The sequence below is a fragment of the Panthera leo genome, chromosome E3, assembly GCF_018350215.1.
Source record: "Panthera leo isolate Ple1 chromosome E3, P.leo_Ple1_pat1.1, whole genome shotgun sequence".
Taxonomy (NCBI): domain Eukaryota; kingdom Metazoa; phylum Chordata; class Mammalia; order Carnivora; family Felidae; genus Panthera; species Panthera leo.
The window spans coordinates 6,150,228-6,168,189 of record NC_056694.1 but is presented as its reverse complement, the minus strand read 5'-3'; the positions used below and the strand labels follow the sequence as shown (position 1 = coordinate 6,168,189).

The 17,962-nt window shown below is 44.3% G+C and overlaps 1 protein-coding gene across 4 annotated transcripts in view; it reads left to right on the top strand.

The window, feature by feature from the left end:
* The first annotated feature begins 6,901 nt into the window (after nt 1-6,901).
* Nucleotides 6,902-17,962, top strand: part of SMURF1 (SMAD specific E3 ubiquitin protein ligase 1) — a 107,059-nt gene continuing 95,998 nt past the window's right edge. For 3 of the 4 annotated variants that reach the window (XM_042921065.1, XM_042921064.1, XM_042921062.1), the window contains exon 1: nt 6,902-7,241. In XM_042921065.1, coding sequence (XP_042776999.1) covers nt 7,187-7,241 — 55 coding nt within the window. In that variant the 5' untranslated portion in view covers nt 6,902-7,186. Of the gene's footprint in view, nt 7,242-8,323; nt 8,883-17,962 lie in introns of those variants that run through there. The other variant, XM_042921063.1, reaches the window with a different exon arrangement.

Sequence of the window (17,962 nt, the reverse complement as noted above, 5' to 3'; positions counted from 1 at the left end):
TTTGTGAATTTTCCAGTTTGTTTTAAATCATAGAATTCCTTCTGCCTTTCCTCTCGTTAGGTTTCTTCTGTCTTCACCTTAGAGTCAGTGTGAGCTTGGGTAATCAAAACCCGAACTCTAAGTTATTGGTATCAGTTTAATCAAATCATATCAAACATTAGTCTGCTGCCCTCCCTCTCCCATCGTATTCGTGAGGCAGACATTAGCCATGTAGGGGTTGTTCAGTTCCCTTCCTATTAGGGAGAAAGCCCTCCTGTGCATCGTTTGGGCACGAGGTGGTGGCTCAGTTTCCCGCTACAAAAGTAAGAGTGGCTTTATCTTCCCTTCTCGCTATCCCCAGGCAGCCAGGGCTTGGGGCCTGGTTTAGACTTAGCCAACCGGGAACGCCTTCTGGTGCTTACAATCTTGAGACATAAGGACAGATGGCATTAATTCCTAGGGGAGCATTAATTCTAGGGGTGTCGTCCTGGCCAGACTGTTTCTGATTAAGAAAAAAATCTGCTCCTTGGCTGTTCAGATGTGTTGATCACTGCCCATTTTCCATCATAAAATCTAGCAAGGATTCTGTGACCTCCCTGAAGCTCTTCTAATATATCCCATTTTTGCTTAAGTTACCTATAGTAACTTAAACAACCTATAGTTGTTGTTGACATTGTGGCCCAAATACCTTTGCTTTGGATTTTGCACATCACGGCTCTCTTCCTTGAGTTAGGACAAGAGGAAGGTAATTGTTTGCCTTTCACAGTGGTTCTCAAACCCAAGCCTGCATCAGAATCACCCCAAGGTTGGTTCAACCGTGAATTGTTGAACCTACCGTCTGAGTTTCTGATGTAGTAAGTCTGGGGTGGTGCCTGAGAATTTGCATTTCTAACAGTTCCCTGGCAATGTTGCTTTTTGGGTGACCACACTTCTGAGAACCGATAGCTCAGAATATAGAGGAGCTTCCTCTAATTCTGTCCAAAAGCTAGCATCAATTTTTAGCCAATAAACAATGATTCAGGGTCTTACTTGGGAATCCTTTTGTTTTGTTGATTTCTCTGGTTATTGTTGCTTAATATATTACAGATGAGATATAACAAACCTAGGGAATGTTTATATTATTTTTCTAGATCAATAGAAATCATGAGATTTTTAAAACCATTTTTTAATGTTTATTTTATTTTTGAGAGAAAGAGAGCACAAGCAGGGTAGGGACAGAGAGAGAGGGAGACACAGAATCCAAAGCAGGCTCCAGGCTCCGAGCTGTCAGCACAGAGCCCAATGTGGGGCTCAAACCCATGAAGTGTGAGATTAGGACCTGAGCCAAAGTTGGACACTTAACTGACTGAGCCACCCAGGAGCCCCCATGAGATTTTGAAGGAGGAGTAGATCAGAAGTCTGGACATCACCTTTGTTTATTTACGAGAAAAATGTCATGTCTGAATTTTTTACAATGAGCTTATTCTTAATAGTGTCTTAACTACTTTTATTAGGATAGTCAATTGTTTAAAACACTGCTCATTTAAGTGGGAAGCACTCCATAGACAAAACTATATTAAGAAAAAAAATTTTTAATGTTTTATTTATTTTTGAGAGAGAGAGAGAGAGAGAGAGAGAGCGAGCGAGCATGAGTGGGGAGGGGCAGAGAGAGAGGGAGACACATAATCCAAAGCAGGCTCTAGGCTCCTAGCTGTCAGCGCACAGCCCCACGTGGGGCTCGAACTCACAAACTGCAGGATCATGACCTGAGCCAAAGCTGGATACTTTACCAACTGAGCCACCCAGGTGCCCCATAAACTACATTTTAAAATGTATAATAGCAGTTCATTTTCTCATGTTCACTTTGACCTCAGCTGTTTCTGAACATAGACTGTGGGGTTCAACTAGGATCTTTAAAGAAAGACTTTAGAATTACGTTTTTCTAGAATTGTCCCTAATCCCTTGGCTGCATATATTTGAAGAAATAATCTAAATCTCAAATAATTCCACAGCCATGAAACACAACTACACACCTATCAGGATGGCTAAGAGGAATAATAGTGACAATACCAAATGCTGGCAAGGATGCCAAGAAGCATTGCTTGTAGAAAAGTAAAATGCTACAAGCCACTTGAGTTTAAAACACTAAACTTGTAATTTCCATATGACACAGCAATTGTACTCTAGGGCACGTATTCCAGAGAAATTAAAACTTATGTTCAAGTAAATGCCTGCACATGAATGTTCATAGTAGTTTATTTGTAATAACCAAAAACCAGAGTTAGCCTCCAAAGGGTGAATGGTTAAACATTCATGTATTAAAGGTAATACATCCAAACCATGGAATACGACTCAGTAATAAAAAGGAACAAACTACTGAAACATGTAACAACTTGGATGAGTCTCCCAGCATTATGCTGAGTGAGAAAATTCCATTCGAAAATTCTACATTGTATATGATTCCCCTTATGTAACATTTTTGAATTGACAAAATTTTAGAAATGGAGGATAGTTGTTGCCAGGTGTTGGGGGGTGGGACAAAAGGTGGGGGTATAAAAGGACAACATGAGGATGGGAAGGTGTTGGAACTATTCAGTATTTTGACTGTGGTGGTGGTTACTTGAAACCTACACAGGTGTTAAAGCTGTGTAGAACTTAATACACACACACACACACACACACACACACACACACACACACACCAGTCCAGGTAAAACTGGGAAAATCTGAGTATTAATGGACTGTATCAATGTCAATATCCTGGTTGTGATATTATATTACAGTTTTGTAAAATGTTACAATTGGGGAAACTGGGCACAGTACACAGGAGATCTCTCTATATTATTTCTTACAACTGCGTGTCAATTTACAGTGATCTCAAACATTTTTTTTTTTTTAATTTTTTTTTTTTCAACGTTTTTTATTTAGTTTTTTGGGACAGAGAGAGACAGCATGAACGGGGAAGGGGCAGAGAGAGAGGGAGACACAGAATCGGAAACAGGCTCCAGGCTCCGAGCCATCAGCCCAGAGCCTGACGCGGGGCTCGAACTCACGGACCGCGAGATCGTGACCTGGCTGAAGTCGGACGCTTAACCGACTGCGCCACCCAGGCGCCCCTCAAACATTTTTTTAATAAACAGTTGTATTTAAAAAAAAAGACCCTACCAATGATAATAAACCCTGCCAACGATATTACCCTGCATATTGGTAATATTAAGCTTAGGGTGTAATTTAGAGGAAGATCCTAAAGACTTCTCCTTTTTATGCAGAGAAACTGCATAAAAGAATAAATGTGCTAATTAATCATAAATTTTGTATATCTGATTGTTTTAAAAACTTAATGTTTGGGTGAAAAGCAAAAGGGGCCTAGATCCTAGATATAGAAAAGACCTTAGGAGCACCTGGGTGGCTCAGTTGGTTAAGCATCTGACTTCAACTCAGGTCATGATCTCACAGTTCATGGGTTCAAGCCCCGCATCGGGCTCTGTGCTGACAACTCAGAGCCTGGAGCCTGCTTCAGATTCTGTGTCTCCCCCTCTCTCTCTGCCCCTCCCCCACTTGTGCTCCGTCTCTCTCTTTCAGAAATAAGTGTTAAGAAAAAACACAACACCAAGACCTTAAAGGCTGGTCTGATCTAGCCACTTGCCACAGAGGCACCAGCTCAGGTATAGCAGTATGCTCTCAAGGGGTATTTGGTATAGCCGCCAGGGATCCTTTGCATAATATCCCCAATTTCCCTAGGGTGATAGTACTAGCAAGTTTGGGGGAAAGATTAGCATATGTATTTTACCTGTACTAATCAGAACTACCATTTACCACGTGTCTGCTCTAGTAGACTGTTAAATCTACCTCCAATTTAAACCTCACAATAACTGTGGGTGAGAGGCATTATTATCTCCATTGTACAGATGAGCAAAGTGAGGCTTGGCAAATTTAATGAACCCGCTCTGGCACCAATTGGTAACATGGTGGAGCCAGGGTAGAGTGTGGGTGTGTGTGGGCCACAGCTCTAGGGCACTTATTCCAGAGAAATTAAAACTTTTTAGCAAGAATACCCGCTGCCTTCAAAAGGGGCTACCCCTGTATTGGCTCCTCAACACCCATAAATGGGGTATTCCCAGTGTGATTTGCTTGATCATTTCCTTTAGGAGTTCTTAATCTAGGGGCTGTGGGACCTTGCAGGGCCCACAAATTGGTTTCAGGAGATCATGCATGAACCATTGAAATTGGATGTAAGATTTGGTGCAGAGTTGCACACATGAATTTGGGGGAAAGGATCCATTATTTCCACCAGATTCCCTGAAAAGGTTTGGGACTCCAAAGACAGGTTAAGAACTACTGCATCGTTGGATCCAAAGAGAGACTTTTTTTTTCCTCCCCCACTGGAAAGCGTTTCAAATGCCCAATAACACCGACAAAGGCGAGTGATACATTTGGGAGAAATAAAATGAGCTGCCAAATCCTACAAAGAAAGCAGGGTCAAAACTGCTCGTTTGTAAAGGCATTGCAAAGAGGATCCTTGAAGACACTCACCAAATTTCATCTCTGTCTCAGCAGAATTGTTAAGCATTTCCCATCTATTTGTTCCCGATGTCTTTAGAAGATAGTATTTTTGACAAATTTGATACACGATCAAAGGAAATCAAGGTACCTGAAGTTCAATATAAGGGCTGGCTCACAGGCCCAGCCCAAAATTGTGGCTGTTGAATTTGACATGGGCCAATGCCTTTTATCATCTTTGTCAGCTTTTAATAGAGTCAGGTGTGAGGACAGAAGATAGGGCAGCTGTGTCTCTGTCCTTGTGCCATGAACGGTTGGAGAAAACATTTATTTTCATGCCTCTGTGCCAGCCCCTCCCTCTGCCTACAATGTCTTTGCCCGACGAACTTGAACACTGTGTTTAGGTCCTAGATCAAGGTATTCTGGGACTCTTCTGTGATCTTCCCATCTCCCTCCTCCCAGGCAGAACGGTCCTGTAATCTATGTTCTAGCCCTCGGTACACACCTCTGTCACTGTGTCCTTGTCAGCTGCTCCTGTCTGTTTCATCCAGTCCACTGAGCCTCTGAAATGCTACAGCTCTGACTTATTTATTTTGTATTCCTTGTCCCTAACCACATAGTAGGTGGCTGGTGTTTGCTGATGAATAATACATTAGCTTCCAGTTAGGAAAGTCTTACTAGTGCAGGCTGTGTTGAAAGACACCATTAGGTGTAGCTGGTTAAATGACAACAGCAATTACTTGTTAATGAGTAAATGAAATGCCTTTCAATAACCTCCAGAAGTGACCTCCTGCCTCAGGTGTTGAGGAAACAAATGATCAGGAAAAGGAAGGCCCAGACATCTAGGCAGGTGAGAAAACAGGAAGGTTAAGAAATGGAAAGATTTTAGGGCAGGAATAGTTGGGGATCAGAACAGGGGCCACCACTCAGGTAAGCAGAGAGAGAGAGAGAGAGAGAGAGAGAGAGAGAGGTTTAGCTTGGTTGAGAAAGAAGGGACTTCTTGAATGTGGGAATGAAAAGAAGGGTGAGATACTGGGGTGGACTGAAAGAAGAATGGAGATCACTTGGAGGTGAGGATTAGAGACTCTAAAAGGATTTATTCAGACCCCAGGGACTCACTCATAGTGACAGTCGCCTACAGAGAAACTGCTAGATTCTGGGACTACTGCTCTGTTGCTTGTATTCTTGGATATTTCGCTAGAATTATTGAACGTTTGAGCTGCAAGTGGGCCATAGAAATGATCTAGGCCTGTCTTTTTATTTGAATGACTGAGGCTCAAGAAGCAGCTTTGAATCCAGCCCAGCACACACTCCCCTCTCACTGGGCTCAGCCTGAGGCAGGGGGGCATGTCAAGGGGCGCTAGAAAAAGGGCTCTAGTCTGAAGACTGTGACTCCAGGAAAATTCCCTGGCTGCAATGGCTCAGAGCCTGGTTTCCTTAAGACACAAACCAAATAAAGGCTTTCAAAGAATTAGGTAGTTGGTCAAAAACAAATTTGGTAAACACGCCCAGCTTTTCCTCTCTATTAACATAGTATTTCCTCTCCATTACAGGTTAACAAAGAGAGGAGTTTGTTGGAGAAAGCCTAACGAGATTTAGTTCTACCCTGCCACTCGGGAGGAGGGGAAATGTTAGCTTTTAGTCCTACTGTGCAAGTCTGATAGGGGGAAGTGTTAGCGGAAGGTAGGCTGTAAAGCTGCCTTTGTGTTGGGTTGAATTGTATGCAGATTGGATAATCACAAACATCTACCTCTCAACTTTATCCTTCTCTCCCATCTTGTTTACCGTGGCCATAAATGGCACTTCCTGCGATTCTGGAGACTTTGTCATGGGTCAATAGAGCGCACTAGTTGCACAGAACACACCTAGGGGACTGTGTCTTTGAGAAATCTCTCCGTTGAAAGTGCATTATTTAAAAGCCCTTTGCTCAAAAAAAAAAGTGTTGCATGACTATTTGCGCAAGGTGCTTGGTGTAGTGACAGGCCACGGTTTCACGTAATCCTCTTTTCAATAGCTATCGGGGGCCCCGAGGCTTGAGACACAGACCTGGAAAATCCATTCTGTCCGCATCTGCAAACCCGTTCCCTCGGAGAACGTGGCGAAGACCGAGGGTAACGGTTCGCGGGCCCAGGCGGACCCCGTTCCTCTTTCCGCGGGCCTCCAAGGCGCGCTCGACTCCCAAGTCCCGAACGCCTTCGCTCATCTCCCAGCGGGAAGACGCGGGAAGCCGGGGGCCCCGGCTCCCAGAGTCCGCGCGCCCGAGGCTGGGCCGGCAACGCAGCCCCGCAGCGCGCCCCGCCCCGGCGTGTCCGCGGGCGCGCGCACGCACGCAGGCGCGGGGGCGCACGGCGCGGGCGCGCGCAGGGCCGGGCCGGCACGGCGGCGGGAGCGCGCGCGGCTCCGGGAGGCGGCGGCAGCGGCGGCGGCGGAAGCGGCGAGGGCGGCGGGCGTCCGGCTCTGAGGAGGTGGTGGTGGTGGCGGCGGAGGCGGCTCCGGACTGGGCTCGGCTGGGAGCGAGCGAGGGTCGGGGGCGCCGGGTCGAGCGCGGATCCCCCGGCTCGACCGTCCTCCCGCCGCCCGGACGCCTGGGCCGCGGAGTTTGTGTCCCGGCTCGGACCCCGGCGCCCAGCCCGGAGCCGTAACCTTGAGGCGGCGGCGGCGGGGCCGGGCCGGGCCGGGCCGGGGGGCGGCGGCGCTGGATCCGCGGCTGCCCGATCGTTGGCGGGAGATGTCGAACCCCGGGACGCGCAGGAACGGCTCCAGCATCAAGATCCGTCTGACAGGTACGGACGGTGGGAGGCCCACCCGCCCCCCCCCCCCACTCTCCCGACGCCCCCTGGCGCCCCGCACGGCCCCCCAGCAGCCCCGGAATTTCCCGCAGAGCGCCCCGGTGGAGTGGCCCTCCCCCACGCCGGCCGTTGTCCCAGGACCTCGTCACCCCCCTCGGCGAGCGCCCCTCGCTCCTCGCTCCCGGCCCCGCCCCCTCGCTGCTCCCGGCCCCGCCCCCTCGCTTCTCACCCCGATTCCCCCCCGCGGCCCTCTCGCTTTCCTCCTCCTTCCCCCACCTGCCCCTTCGCTTCTCCCCTCCTGCTTTCACCCCTCCACCCCGGTCGCCCCCCTCCCTCATCCCCGCCTTGTCCCCTCCGTTCTCCCCCTCGTGGCCCCGCCCCTACTCCTCATCTCCCCCCCCCCTTTCCTACCCCTCGCTTTCTTCCCTCTCCCCTTACCTGCCTCCTCGCTTTTCCCTCCAGGCCCCGCCCCTTGCTCTCGGTCCCGCCCCTCGCTTCTCACCACCTTCCCGTCGTCTCCCGCTCCCCTGTCTGCCCTCGGACGTGCCCCCTAGCTTCTGCCTCCTGCCCCCGGCTCTCACCCCCTCCCCCACACTCTGTACCTTCCTCCCGCTACCACCCCCCCACCTGCCCCCCGGCTTCTCCCCTCCCGGCCCCGCCCCTTTATTCTCCCTTGGCCGGGCTCCCTCACTTTCCCCCTAAGCCCCGCCCCTCATTTTCTACCTAGTCCCTCCCTTGCTTATCTCCCGGCCCCGCCCCCTTGCTTCTGTCTCGCTGCCTCCACCCTTTCCTTCAGCCTCGAATTCCTCAGTCCTATCTCGTGGCTTCCCCCGGTCCTGTTCTCCTCACTTCCCCGCTGGTCCAGACCTCTTCGGTCTGCTCCACTTCCTTTCTCCCTCAGGCCAGGCCACTATCTACTCCTGACCGTGCTTCTTCAATTCTTTCCTTCTCTGCATTGCACTTTGCCGTCACCGCCCCCCCCTCCTCCCCCAGCATCCTTGAGCCCTGCCGAGGCGCTGAGGGACCCCCGCCCCGCCCCCCACTGGAGGCTCTGGCAGCTGCACTAACGCAGGCTCCTTGATTCGCTCGCGTTGAGTCTTTTCAATGAAATGCCCGCGTCTCCTAGGAGCCTCTGTAGTGCCACCTTCAAGGGTGAGCGCGAGGCTCTGCGGGCCGGCGACGCGCGGGTTTGGAGGAGTGTGGACGCGAGCTGTCTGGGGGAGGCGCCCCTCGCTAGCGGGCCCCGGAGATCCCGGGCCGGTCTGCGCCCTCGCCCGCCCCTTCTCGGTGTCCTCAGGGCTTAGGGCGCTGCGGCCGCGCCTCCCAGCTCAAATTCACACCTGAGGCGGGATTGTAGGGCTGCAGATGCGGTTCTGCTGCGGGACTTTCCGAACTCGAATGTTTCCAGCCCTGGAAAGGAAATTAAAAGTTCAGGCTAATTCCTGACTGGGGCTTTCCCCTGGATTTTTCTGTTCGGTGGCCCGTGTGGTGAGGATTCCGAAGTCAGAGTCTGGTCAGATCCTTTCACAGACAGAATGAGCATTTTGGACACTTTATGCGTAACACTAATTCGTCGGTAATAATCCATGAAAACAACAATGGGTGATCGTTCAAAAACTAAAGTTTCCTTTGAAGGTACATAGTTGTTGCATGATTTTTTGTTTGTTTCGAGAGAAGAGTTATAATTTTTATTTTTGTATAAAGATGTCACATTAGGTTATGATGAGATGATATGTTCAGATCAGATGATTTGGACCCAAATCCAGACCCTGGTTTTGTGGAGTGACAGCCATATATTCCAGGGATCTTTACTTCTGGGGAAACATCATCCTTTATTCCAGGACTTGTAGGAAACACTTCTCACTATGGAGATACAATGTATAACATTGTTATTTTTATGGTTACATGAAAGCCATGTTTTTGACTTTGTGATGCTTGTAAAACTTTAATTACTGACAACTTTAATTTGATTCTCATTTACAGTGTAAACTGTAGTTGACATCAGATTGGTTTCATTTTGTTAAGATCAGAAGTAACTGACTTCATGAGTTTTGGTAGAAATATGATTAATGTTTCAGAAGGAATAGGTTCTAATGAGAGTGTGTCAGGTGTAATATATATATTAATCAAGCCTAATTGGCAGGTCTGGGCCTTTCCCGTGTGAAGGGGGTGGGGGGGACTTGGTTTGTCCTCCCAAATTATTTTTGGATTCAGAAATTTAGGTGCCACAGATGTAGAAATGCTTTGGAGAGTTTTGGATGGCATTTGATATTGAAGGCTCAGGTAAAGGGTGTTGTTTCCAAAGCACCTTTTCCCTTCACCCCTGGTGATGTTATTGGCGGTCTGAGATGATCTGTGAGTGTGGTCATCCCCGCAACAGGATGGAGAGTTGAGTGGTCATTGTAGACCCACGTGCAGTTGTCTGTTGAAAGTTCATTTATGTTGTAACGTTGGAACCAGATATTTTGTTGAAGAGGGGGTGGTTTTGGCCTCCTCTTCAAGCTTTCAGGGGCAGTTTGAACTCCCTTCACTTCTGGCCTGTTGGATAGCCATCTTGTAAAAGTTGTATGCTTTTGTTACAGGTTTCAGAGTTTATTTCTACCTGTGATATTTGAAAAAAATATTTTTTAAAAATGAGGGACATTCCAACCAGTCAGTAATATCACACAGAGCATAATTCAAGGCGACATCTGATGGCATGGGAGTTATAAAAGAGCATTTAGAACTTTGGGGTCCACAGTTGTATTTGGTGATGAAGAGAGCATTGGATTTAGAATTAAGAGACTTGAGGGGCACCTGGGTCGGTTCAGTGGGTTCAGTGTCTCACTCTGGATCTCAACTTGGGTCTTGATTTCAGCGTCGTGAGTTCAAGCCCCACATTGGGCTCCGTGGTAGACGTGAAGCCTGCTTAGGAAAAAAAAGACTTGATTTTGTTCAGCTCTATCCTAAACTGCATGATATGGAACCAATTATGTGACCTTTTGGGGTCTCAGTTTCATCATATAAAATGAGATTTCAACTTAAAAATTTTATTTAAGTGTTTATTTATTTGGAGAGAGAGATTTAGAGAGTGAGCAGGGAAGGGACAGAGAGAGAGAATCCCAAGCAGGCTCTGCGCTAACAGCTGAGCTCGAACTCACGAGCCATGAGATTGTGACCTGAGCCAAAATCAAGAGTCCAACCGCTTTACTGACTGAGCCACCCAGATGCCCCGAGATTTCAACTTTATTCTAACATCTTTGATTCTCCATTTGGCTACCTACTTATTCTAAATTATGTTGGGTACTTATGCTTTGTGTTATTAAATCTCAATGCTGATATTCAGAAATTTGTGTTAAAACACAGCTCTTATGTTTGATTTATGCTAAGCATTAATTTTGTGTATTGATTATGATATATTTTTTTTCTTCCTCTGGAGCCCTTTCAGCTTTTGAAAACTATTGAGTAGTATATGGAGCTGCTTTGGAAGCCTGGCCTATGTAGTAGAAGAATATTTGAGTCTTTATATTTAAAAGAATTTAACTTTAATGAATGTCTTTGTGATGTTTTAACAGGAAAATAGTTTTTAAATAGTTTCAGTAGGTTTGGGGCATAATATGTGCAAAATCAAAGTGATCTTAACATTATCTTGCAGACATTTAGAGTTCACTGGCAAATCAAACACTTCGGAAACCGTTTTAAGTTCAAGCAGGATTTGCAAAAACTTTTGTTTCTTATGTGGTACACAAATGAATCCCAGATACATTATTTAGGCCACTTTGGGTAAAAGAATGGAATTTTGGGCTCTAAGGGTTCCACAGTGCTCTTCAAGCAAATTAAATTTTATTCCAATGTTAACCAGTTAGTTGAAATAGCAAATGCCTAAACTTTTTTGGGTATTTAGGCCTTGAAACACTCTCAGACTTCCTTGTGTTTTTATATCTTTTGAAGCGTGACTGCGTGTTGCAAAGAGAAAAATTCTAATTCCAAGTAGAGAGAGGGGAAGAGGCCTTCCTTGATAGCATATGGAAATGGAGGCTATTTTTAAAGTTGTAGCACATGGAAAGTAAGGCCGACTTGGGGTTTGGCGTCCAGATGATGCGACGTGGAGAGAAACAGTTGTAGTAATAACTGTTAATAACTGTAATTGATCAATAACAGGTGGTCTAATTGATTTGAAATAGTCTGTTTCTCTTAAAGGTTAAGAAGGCTGTTAAGAGAGTTCCCTTTATTGGTTTATGGCAGCAGAGAACCTCGCTTATGTAAGGCAGGCAACACTTTGGTTTTTAACGACGAAACCGGGATAAGCTGGCATAAGTCATCAGTGTTTAGCCCTGAGCTGCTTCTGAGTTTTCCTCGGGCTCAGCCTCAGGTTTATGAAGGTACTGTGAAGGCACTTCTTTGGCTGGATTAATGCTGGTTAAGGGTGTGGGATGTGCTACCTCAAGTAACTATTGCAAAACTTAAGCTTCAGTTTTACTTGAAAAGGAATCACATTCTGCCAAATATAGGTTGTATTTGTGATTTGACCACATTGGAGAGGTCTTAAGAAAAACCTTCCCCCCCCCCAATCCGTTTTTTAAAACTTCTTGACCCCCTAACTGACCTGAGAGACGAAATACCTTGTACACTTTATTTCTGTCTATAGCTCGATAGTAATTGTAGTGATATCCAACTAGAATTTTTGACTTCAAGTCTAATTATTTCAGTTCACAACTCCTATTTCTGCAACCATAAAAGTGGTGTCTGAACTTTGAGTTTTTCCTTCTAGTCCCCAAATTTTCATTTTCTCTGTTTGGTCGAATTTGTCGGGTTCTGGCATGTTGTGCTGTGTGTAAGGGGAGGTTCTGGGGGCTGAGTCACTTGGGAAGAAGTATTTCCTCATGAATTAAAAAAAAAAGACTGACCCATAATATTTCAACATCAGCTCAATGATCCACTTAACTAAACTGGCTGTTTTGTAACATGTTTGTGGACACTGGTTAAAAGTTAAAGTAGCTGAATTGTGCATTTTATTGAGTGCCAAGAGCAAAAGGGAAGTTCAAAAACCTTCGGAAATAGATGAAATAATTTAGTATCCTGGCAGTGCTCTGATTCTCTGGTTGAGAAACCCTAACTTTTAGGATTCTTACTTGGATCAAATTGTTGTAATTTCAAACCGTTTTAGAGGTTAAATATTTTTAAACCAGTAGAGAATTAAAAATATGTGGTTATTTATTTATTTATTTTATTTTTGTCACTGAACAACCTAAGTGACTGGTTTGCTTGTTGCTCTGTAAGTGAATGTTATTGAGAGACAACCCCTAATTTAAATTGGCTTGTCATCCACCGCATTCTAGCTGACCATGTCCCTAAGGCATGCTACTTAAAGATGAGCTGGAAAGCTCTGTTGAAAACACACACACACACACACACACACACACACACACACACACACACACACAAAAGCACCTAGCCATGTGGACTGGAAATATCTTCTTTTTAAAATGTTAGAATTACTGTTGTGTCTATAGATGCAATGTAATCCATTTGGATATTTAAACTAAGTGGAATGTTGTTTCCATGCTTCCGGATTAAAGTGGGGGGAGGTCTTTTATTGTTTTAAAACAAGGCTTAAATAATGTACAATCAATGCGCCTGGTGACGCGCCCCAGTCTCATTCCAGCTGTGTTCACCTCCATTGCAGCTGAAAGGAATTCTAATTGGCTGAGGAATGTCAGCAACATCGTGTATCACTGAGCATGAACCTATTTTGCCGGCTGCTGGGTGATGCATTTCAGATGTTTTCAGCTCCCGAGTCCAACTTGGAGGTTGCTTTCAGGAGTCTGGAAGAGAACGTTGTGAGACTGCGGGATGTAGACAGCGGCCTGCGTTTTTCTTTGTACGTTGGGCATTCGCTAGGTTCTCTAAAGGCCACGCACGGTACTTTCTTGTGGCTTAAACACTGACTCGGGGAGTCAGAAGGTCTGAATTTGATTTTTAACTCACGGAAGTGAAGAAAGGGGGTGGGTGGAATTACAATCTTTTAGACTCCGTTTGCCTGTCTGTGATGCAAGATACCTGCCTTTGCATGTTGCACAAGGACTTGATGCGGATTAAATATTTTGATGCGTAGTTATGGGTTATTTATAGGGTAGCCTGGTGTAAATAGAGGGCCATAGGTTCCTGTTATTTCTTATTCCCAAATAATTATGTCAGTGCTAACACTAATGGTATGCTTTGACACTGAAGAAAATCTATAAAACCTATTGATAAACATGAAAAGTAATACTCAAGAACAAATTGTTAAATTCTCTATGCATTCAGAAAGTTCCCTGGAGAAATAGCATTAGTTGCCAAAGCCAGCCTCATCTTTAATTGTGAAACCTTGGAAGCATTCCCATTAAAATCGGGAACAATACAGGGATGTGCTCTGTCAAAATTGTTATTAACTAGAGAAAGACAGCAGAAAGCAAAATTGCTATTATTTGTTTTAGAAGTCCAAAAGAATCAGCTGATAAACAATTATAAGCAATTAAAAAGACTTAAGTAGTTGGATAGAAAATTTCTCCGTGAGAAAAAAAATGGATAGAAGTTGATATGCAGAGACAAACTAGGAAAAATAATTTGCAGTCTATATGAAAATGAAAGTCTAGCTTCTTTAATATATAAAGAGCTTTCAAAATCAATTAGAAAAAGGCCAATAACCTATTTGCAAAGAATACAAACACTTCAGAAAAGACAGAGAATGGGTTTCAAACATGGGAAAAGATACCCAGCCCTACATACCAAACAAAATACCAGTTGAAACTGGGAGTGAAACAGTTTTTCACTAAGCAGATTGGCAGAGACCAAAGAGTTTGAAAATATGTTATGATGACAAAGGTGTGGAAAAGAGGAAGCTCTTTTCCACTGTTGGCTGAGAATGTAAATTGATACAATAGAGTAAGGACAGCAGCTTGGTACTATCAGATAATAAATGTCTATGCCTTTGATTGACCAATTTTGCCTCCAGGAATTTTTCTTACAGATATATGCAAGGGGCGCCTGGCTGGCTCAGAAGAGCATGAGACTCTTGATCTTGGGGTCACGAGTTTGAGCCCCACATTGGGTATAGAGATCACTTAAAAATGAATAAGTAAATAAGTTAAAAAAACATCTATGCAAAATCATTGCAGCATTGTTTGAGACTAGGAGAGAAAACAACCTAAATGTGCCATTAATAGAGCACTAGTTAAATCAATTATGTTATATACCCAAGGATGTGTAGCTGTTTAACAGAATAAGATTGTGCTTATAAGATTCTGATACAAAGCACTTTCTAAGACACATTATTGTGTGGGGGAAAGAGATTCAGAGGAGTGAATGTTGTAATACTATTTGAGTAATAAGTAAAAAATAAAAGGGGAAATTTATTGACCTATTTGTATAGGGTATCACTGCAAGGGTACTGCTGAAAATACTGATTGTGATTGTCCCTGGGGGAGAACCAGGGCCTGAGGATCTGGGTGAGAGGGACATGTTTTCACTGTATTCCTTTTGTACTGTTTGATCTCTCCCCTCTTTCCTCTTGAGAATAGATTGCTTTTCAACAATTAAAAATGTTGAAAACAAAAAAAAATCTACAGCTCTTAACAATCTCTTAGGGCAACTAGTACATTGGTTGAAATTGTTTTCAAATGCAGGTGTTCTGAAAATTCAAAATAATTGTGTCAAATATATTTTAAAAGGCTAAAATAGTGTCTAAAGGCATATAGCCATGCTTATATGTATTTCTTCACAGGAAGATTCCTGGGTTCTGGAGAGTGAAAAATACTCTGCATACTTTGTAGATCTGAACAAACTTTTTTCCCAGAGAATATGTTTATTCTGATACTTAAACACACACACAAACACACACACACTCACACACAAATTGTTCCCGCATGAAACTAAGTAAGCCCAAATTTTTTCCAGATTGAGAAATCTGGTCCCGAAATCAATCTTTTTTCGTTCTTCTTTTCTTTTTGGTTTTCTTTTCTTTTCTTTCTCTTTCTTTCTCCCTCTTTAAAAATTTACCTTTTTCGGGGCGCCTGGGTGGCGCAGTCGGTTAAGCGTCCGACTTCAGCCAGGTCACGATCTCGCGGTCCGTGAGTTCGAGCCCCGCGTCAGGCTCTGGGCTGATGGCTCGGAGCCTGGAGCCTGTTTCCGATTCTGTGTCTCCCTCTCTCTCTGCCCCTCCCCCGTTCATGCTCTGTCTCTCTCTGTCCCAAAAATAAATAAAAAACGTTGAAAAAAAAAATTACCTTTTTCTTTTTTTAAGATTTTAATTTCAAATAATCTCCACACACCACGTGGGGCTCAAACTCATGACCCTGAGATCAAGAGTTACATCCCCTCCGACTGGCCAGCCGGGTGCCCCTGAGATCTACTTTCTATAGTGAGCCCTTTGAAAGATTGGGGTCTTGGTTCTAAATAACAGTGCTGGTTTATATCATTTATTTGGAATATCATTTGGGGTTACCTCTGACCTATTTTCAGAAAATAACCTCATCCCTAAAGTGGGGACAAAAATGCTAACTTGCATAAACCAGCATCAATAACTTGGTATTTTCCCTAAATATTTATGATCAATATTTGCTTTAAACTTTTTATGGGCTTGCTTATTAATTTTAGCTGTGCCTAAAGAAGAACTAACTGACTCGATAAAAGTAGAAAAGGTTGTAACCACCTGTCATTTATTGCCTTATAGTTCTCCTAGATCTTTGGGATAAAAAGTCTAAATTTTACTGAATTGTATCTCTACATATATTACCTACAAATGATAGATTTGAGATTTGCTTGATGCTTGCTCGTACATGTCAATAATAGCAATGCCTTCTCTGTCTGCGTTTCTTCATTTCCAAAGAGTTCTCAAGTATATTTCCTCACTTGAGCCAAGCTGTCAAACCAAGCCCCAAGAGCGTTGTGTGTTTTGTTTTGTTTTGTTTTGTATGTGTTTTTATTTCTAGGTTAAAAAAGATAGCATGCAACTTGTTTTACTCTTTAAAAACACATTTTACAGGACAGAAAAGGATAGTTCCTCTTGTCCTAAATGGATAATCATATCATGTGCAGTTACGGAAATACTCAGAAACACACTTAATCTAACTATAATAAATTCATATACTTTACAATATCAATAATCCTATGCAGGAGAAGGCCTACATGTTCTCATGGGATGTTGATTTAACTCTCCTTAGCCTTCAGTGAGGATAATCCACAAACTCACAACATTAGGTAAGGTGTTTTCTGTTTGTTTGTTTGTTTTTTTTTTGTAAGGTAGCCTTTTTTTTCCTCCTTGATTGTGCAAGATTGGAAAGGTGACGTTCTTGTTCCCACACACACCTAGTAGACACCTTCAGCTTTACATGTCCCAGTCTTCCTGATTTTCTCCTCCCCAGAAACCTTCCTGTCCCCAGTCTTGCTCGCTTCATTAAATCCACTCAGTTGCTCAAACCCCAAACCAAGACATGTTGTCATATCCTTTGTATCTAACTCCTCAAGCCCTCTCGTTTCTGCAGCCATGGTTCATCTGGAGCATGTCTTCTCTCTATGCCCCTTGCCTCTCTCTTAGTTCAAGCTGCGAGCATCTCTTGTTTGGACAGCTGCCTTGTGCCCTTTTCGATTTGAATGTGACTTGCATCCAAAACCATCCTGCTACAGCATCAGCTATTTCTCGATTTCCAAGATGTTAAAAGATTAACTACAAAAGCCCTCATTTTCACTTCTTCTAAAGGGGAGCTGGAAAGAGATTTGTTCACATTGTCCTTTCTCTTGGCTAGGACAGCTCCATCACCGTCTGCTTCGGTGTTCACTGCCTCTGGCTTCAGCTCCAGGAGCATTGGTGAAGATGGCCGGGTGTCTTTGTCAGGGTCGTGGAGCTTCTCGTGGTCGGATGATTTAGGGGTGGACACTGGCAAATTGAACTGTGTACAACCACGGAGGGAGATCAGGAGACCGAACTAAAGACTACTATTTGAAAGAACCGAGAAGGGGAAATAGATAGTCTTTATGGTTCAGAGCGCGCATTACATTCTCTTGCACAGGAGCAGCCAGTTGTCTCTGGATAGCTCATGATTTTATCCCCACCCCCTTGCACGACAGCCATTCCCCAAGGCGCTCTGATCCTAGTCCACACCATCTTAGTAAGTGACATCGTTGACCAGGTAGGGTATTCACTGAATTTTACCCTGCCTCCTTTGTTCAGCCAGTTTCACGTTTTTATTTCTGCCATGTATTTACAATACCACACTTCATGACATTGAGGGTTTTTTTATTAGTTTTTAAAAACAAGATGCTTTCAGATGTAAGTGGTTTAAACCCTAGCTTAAACTGGTTCAATAGAAAGCATTTTATTCAGTAAGTTAACTGAAAAGTCCAAAAGTAGTTTCACTGTATGACAAGGACCCAGTTTCTCTTTGGTTCTCAGTGCTGTGACCTCAGAACCATTCTTGGCTGTCTCTTTTTCTCGTGATCAAAAGATGGCTCTAGATGCTCCCATAGTGATTTCCTTCTGGCTTTAACCAGCAGAAATGTTAAAAGTCCACTTTTCCAATAGTTCTTTGCTGGAGTAGAAGTCCTGGAGTTGAATCCTCTTGTTGGGTTGGCCTGATTTGGGTCATGTATCCATCTCTGAACCAACCACTGTGGTAAGGTTGATGGGATGTGCCGGGTGGGCAGTTAGGATCCATCTTGGAATCTAGTAATGGTGTTCGTCCTACCCAGCATACAGGACT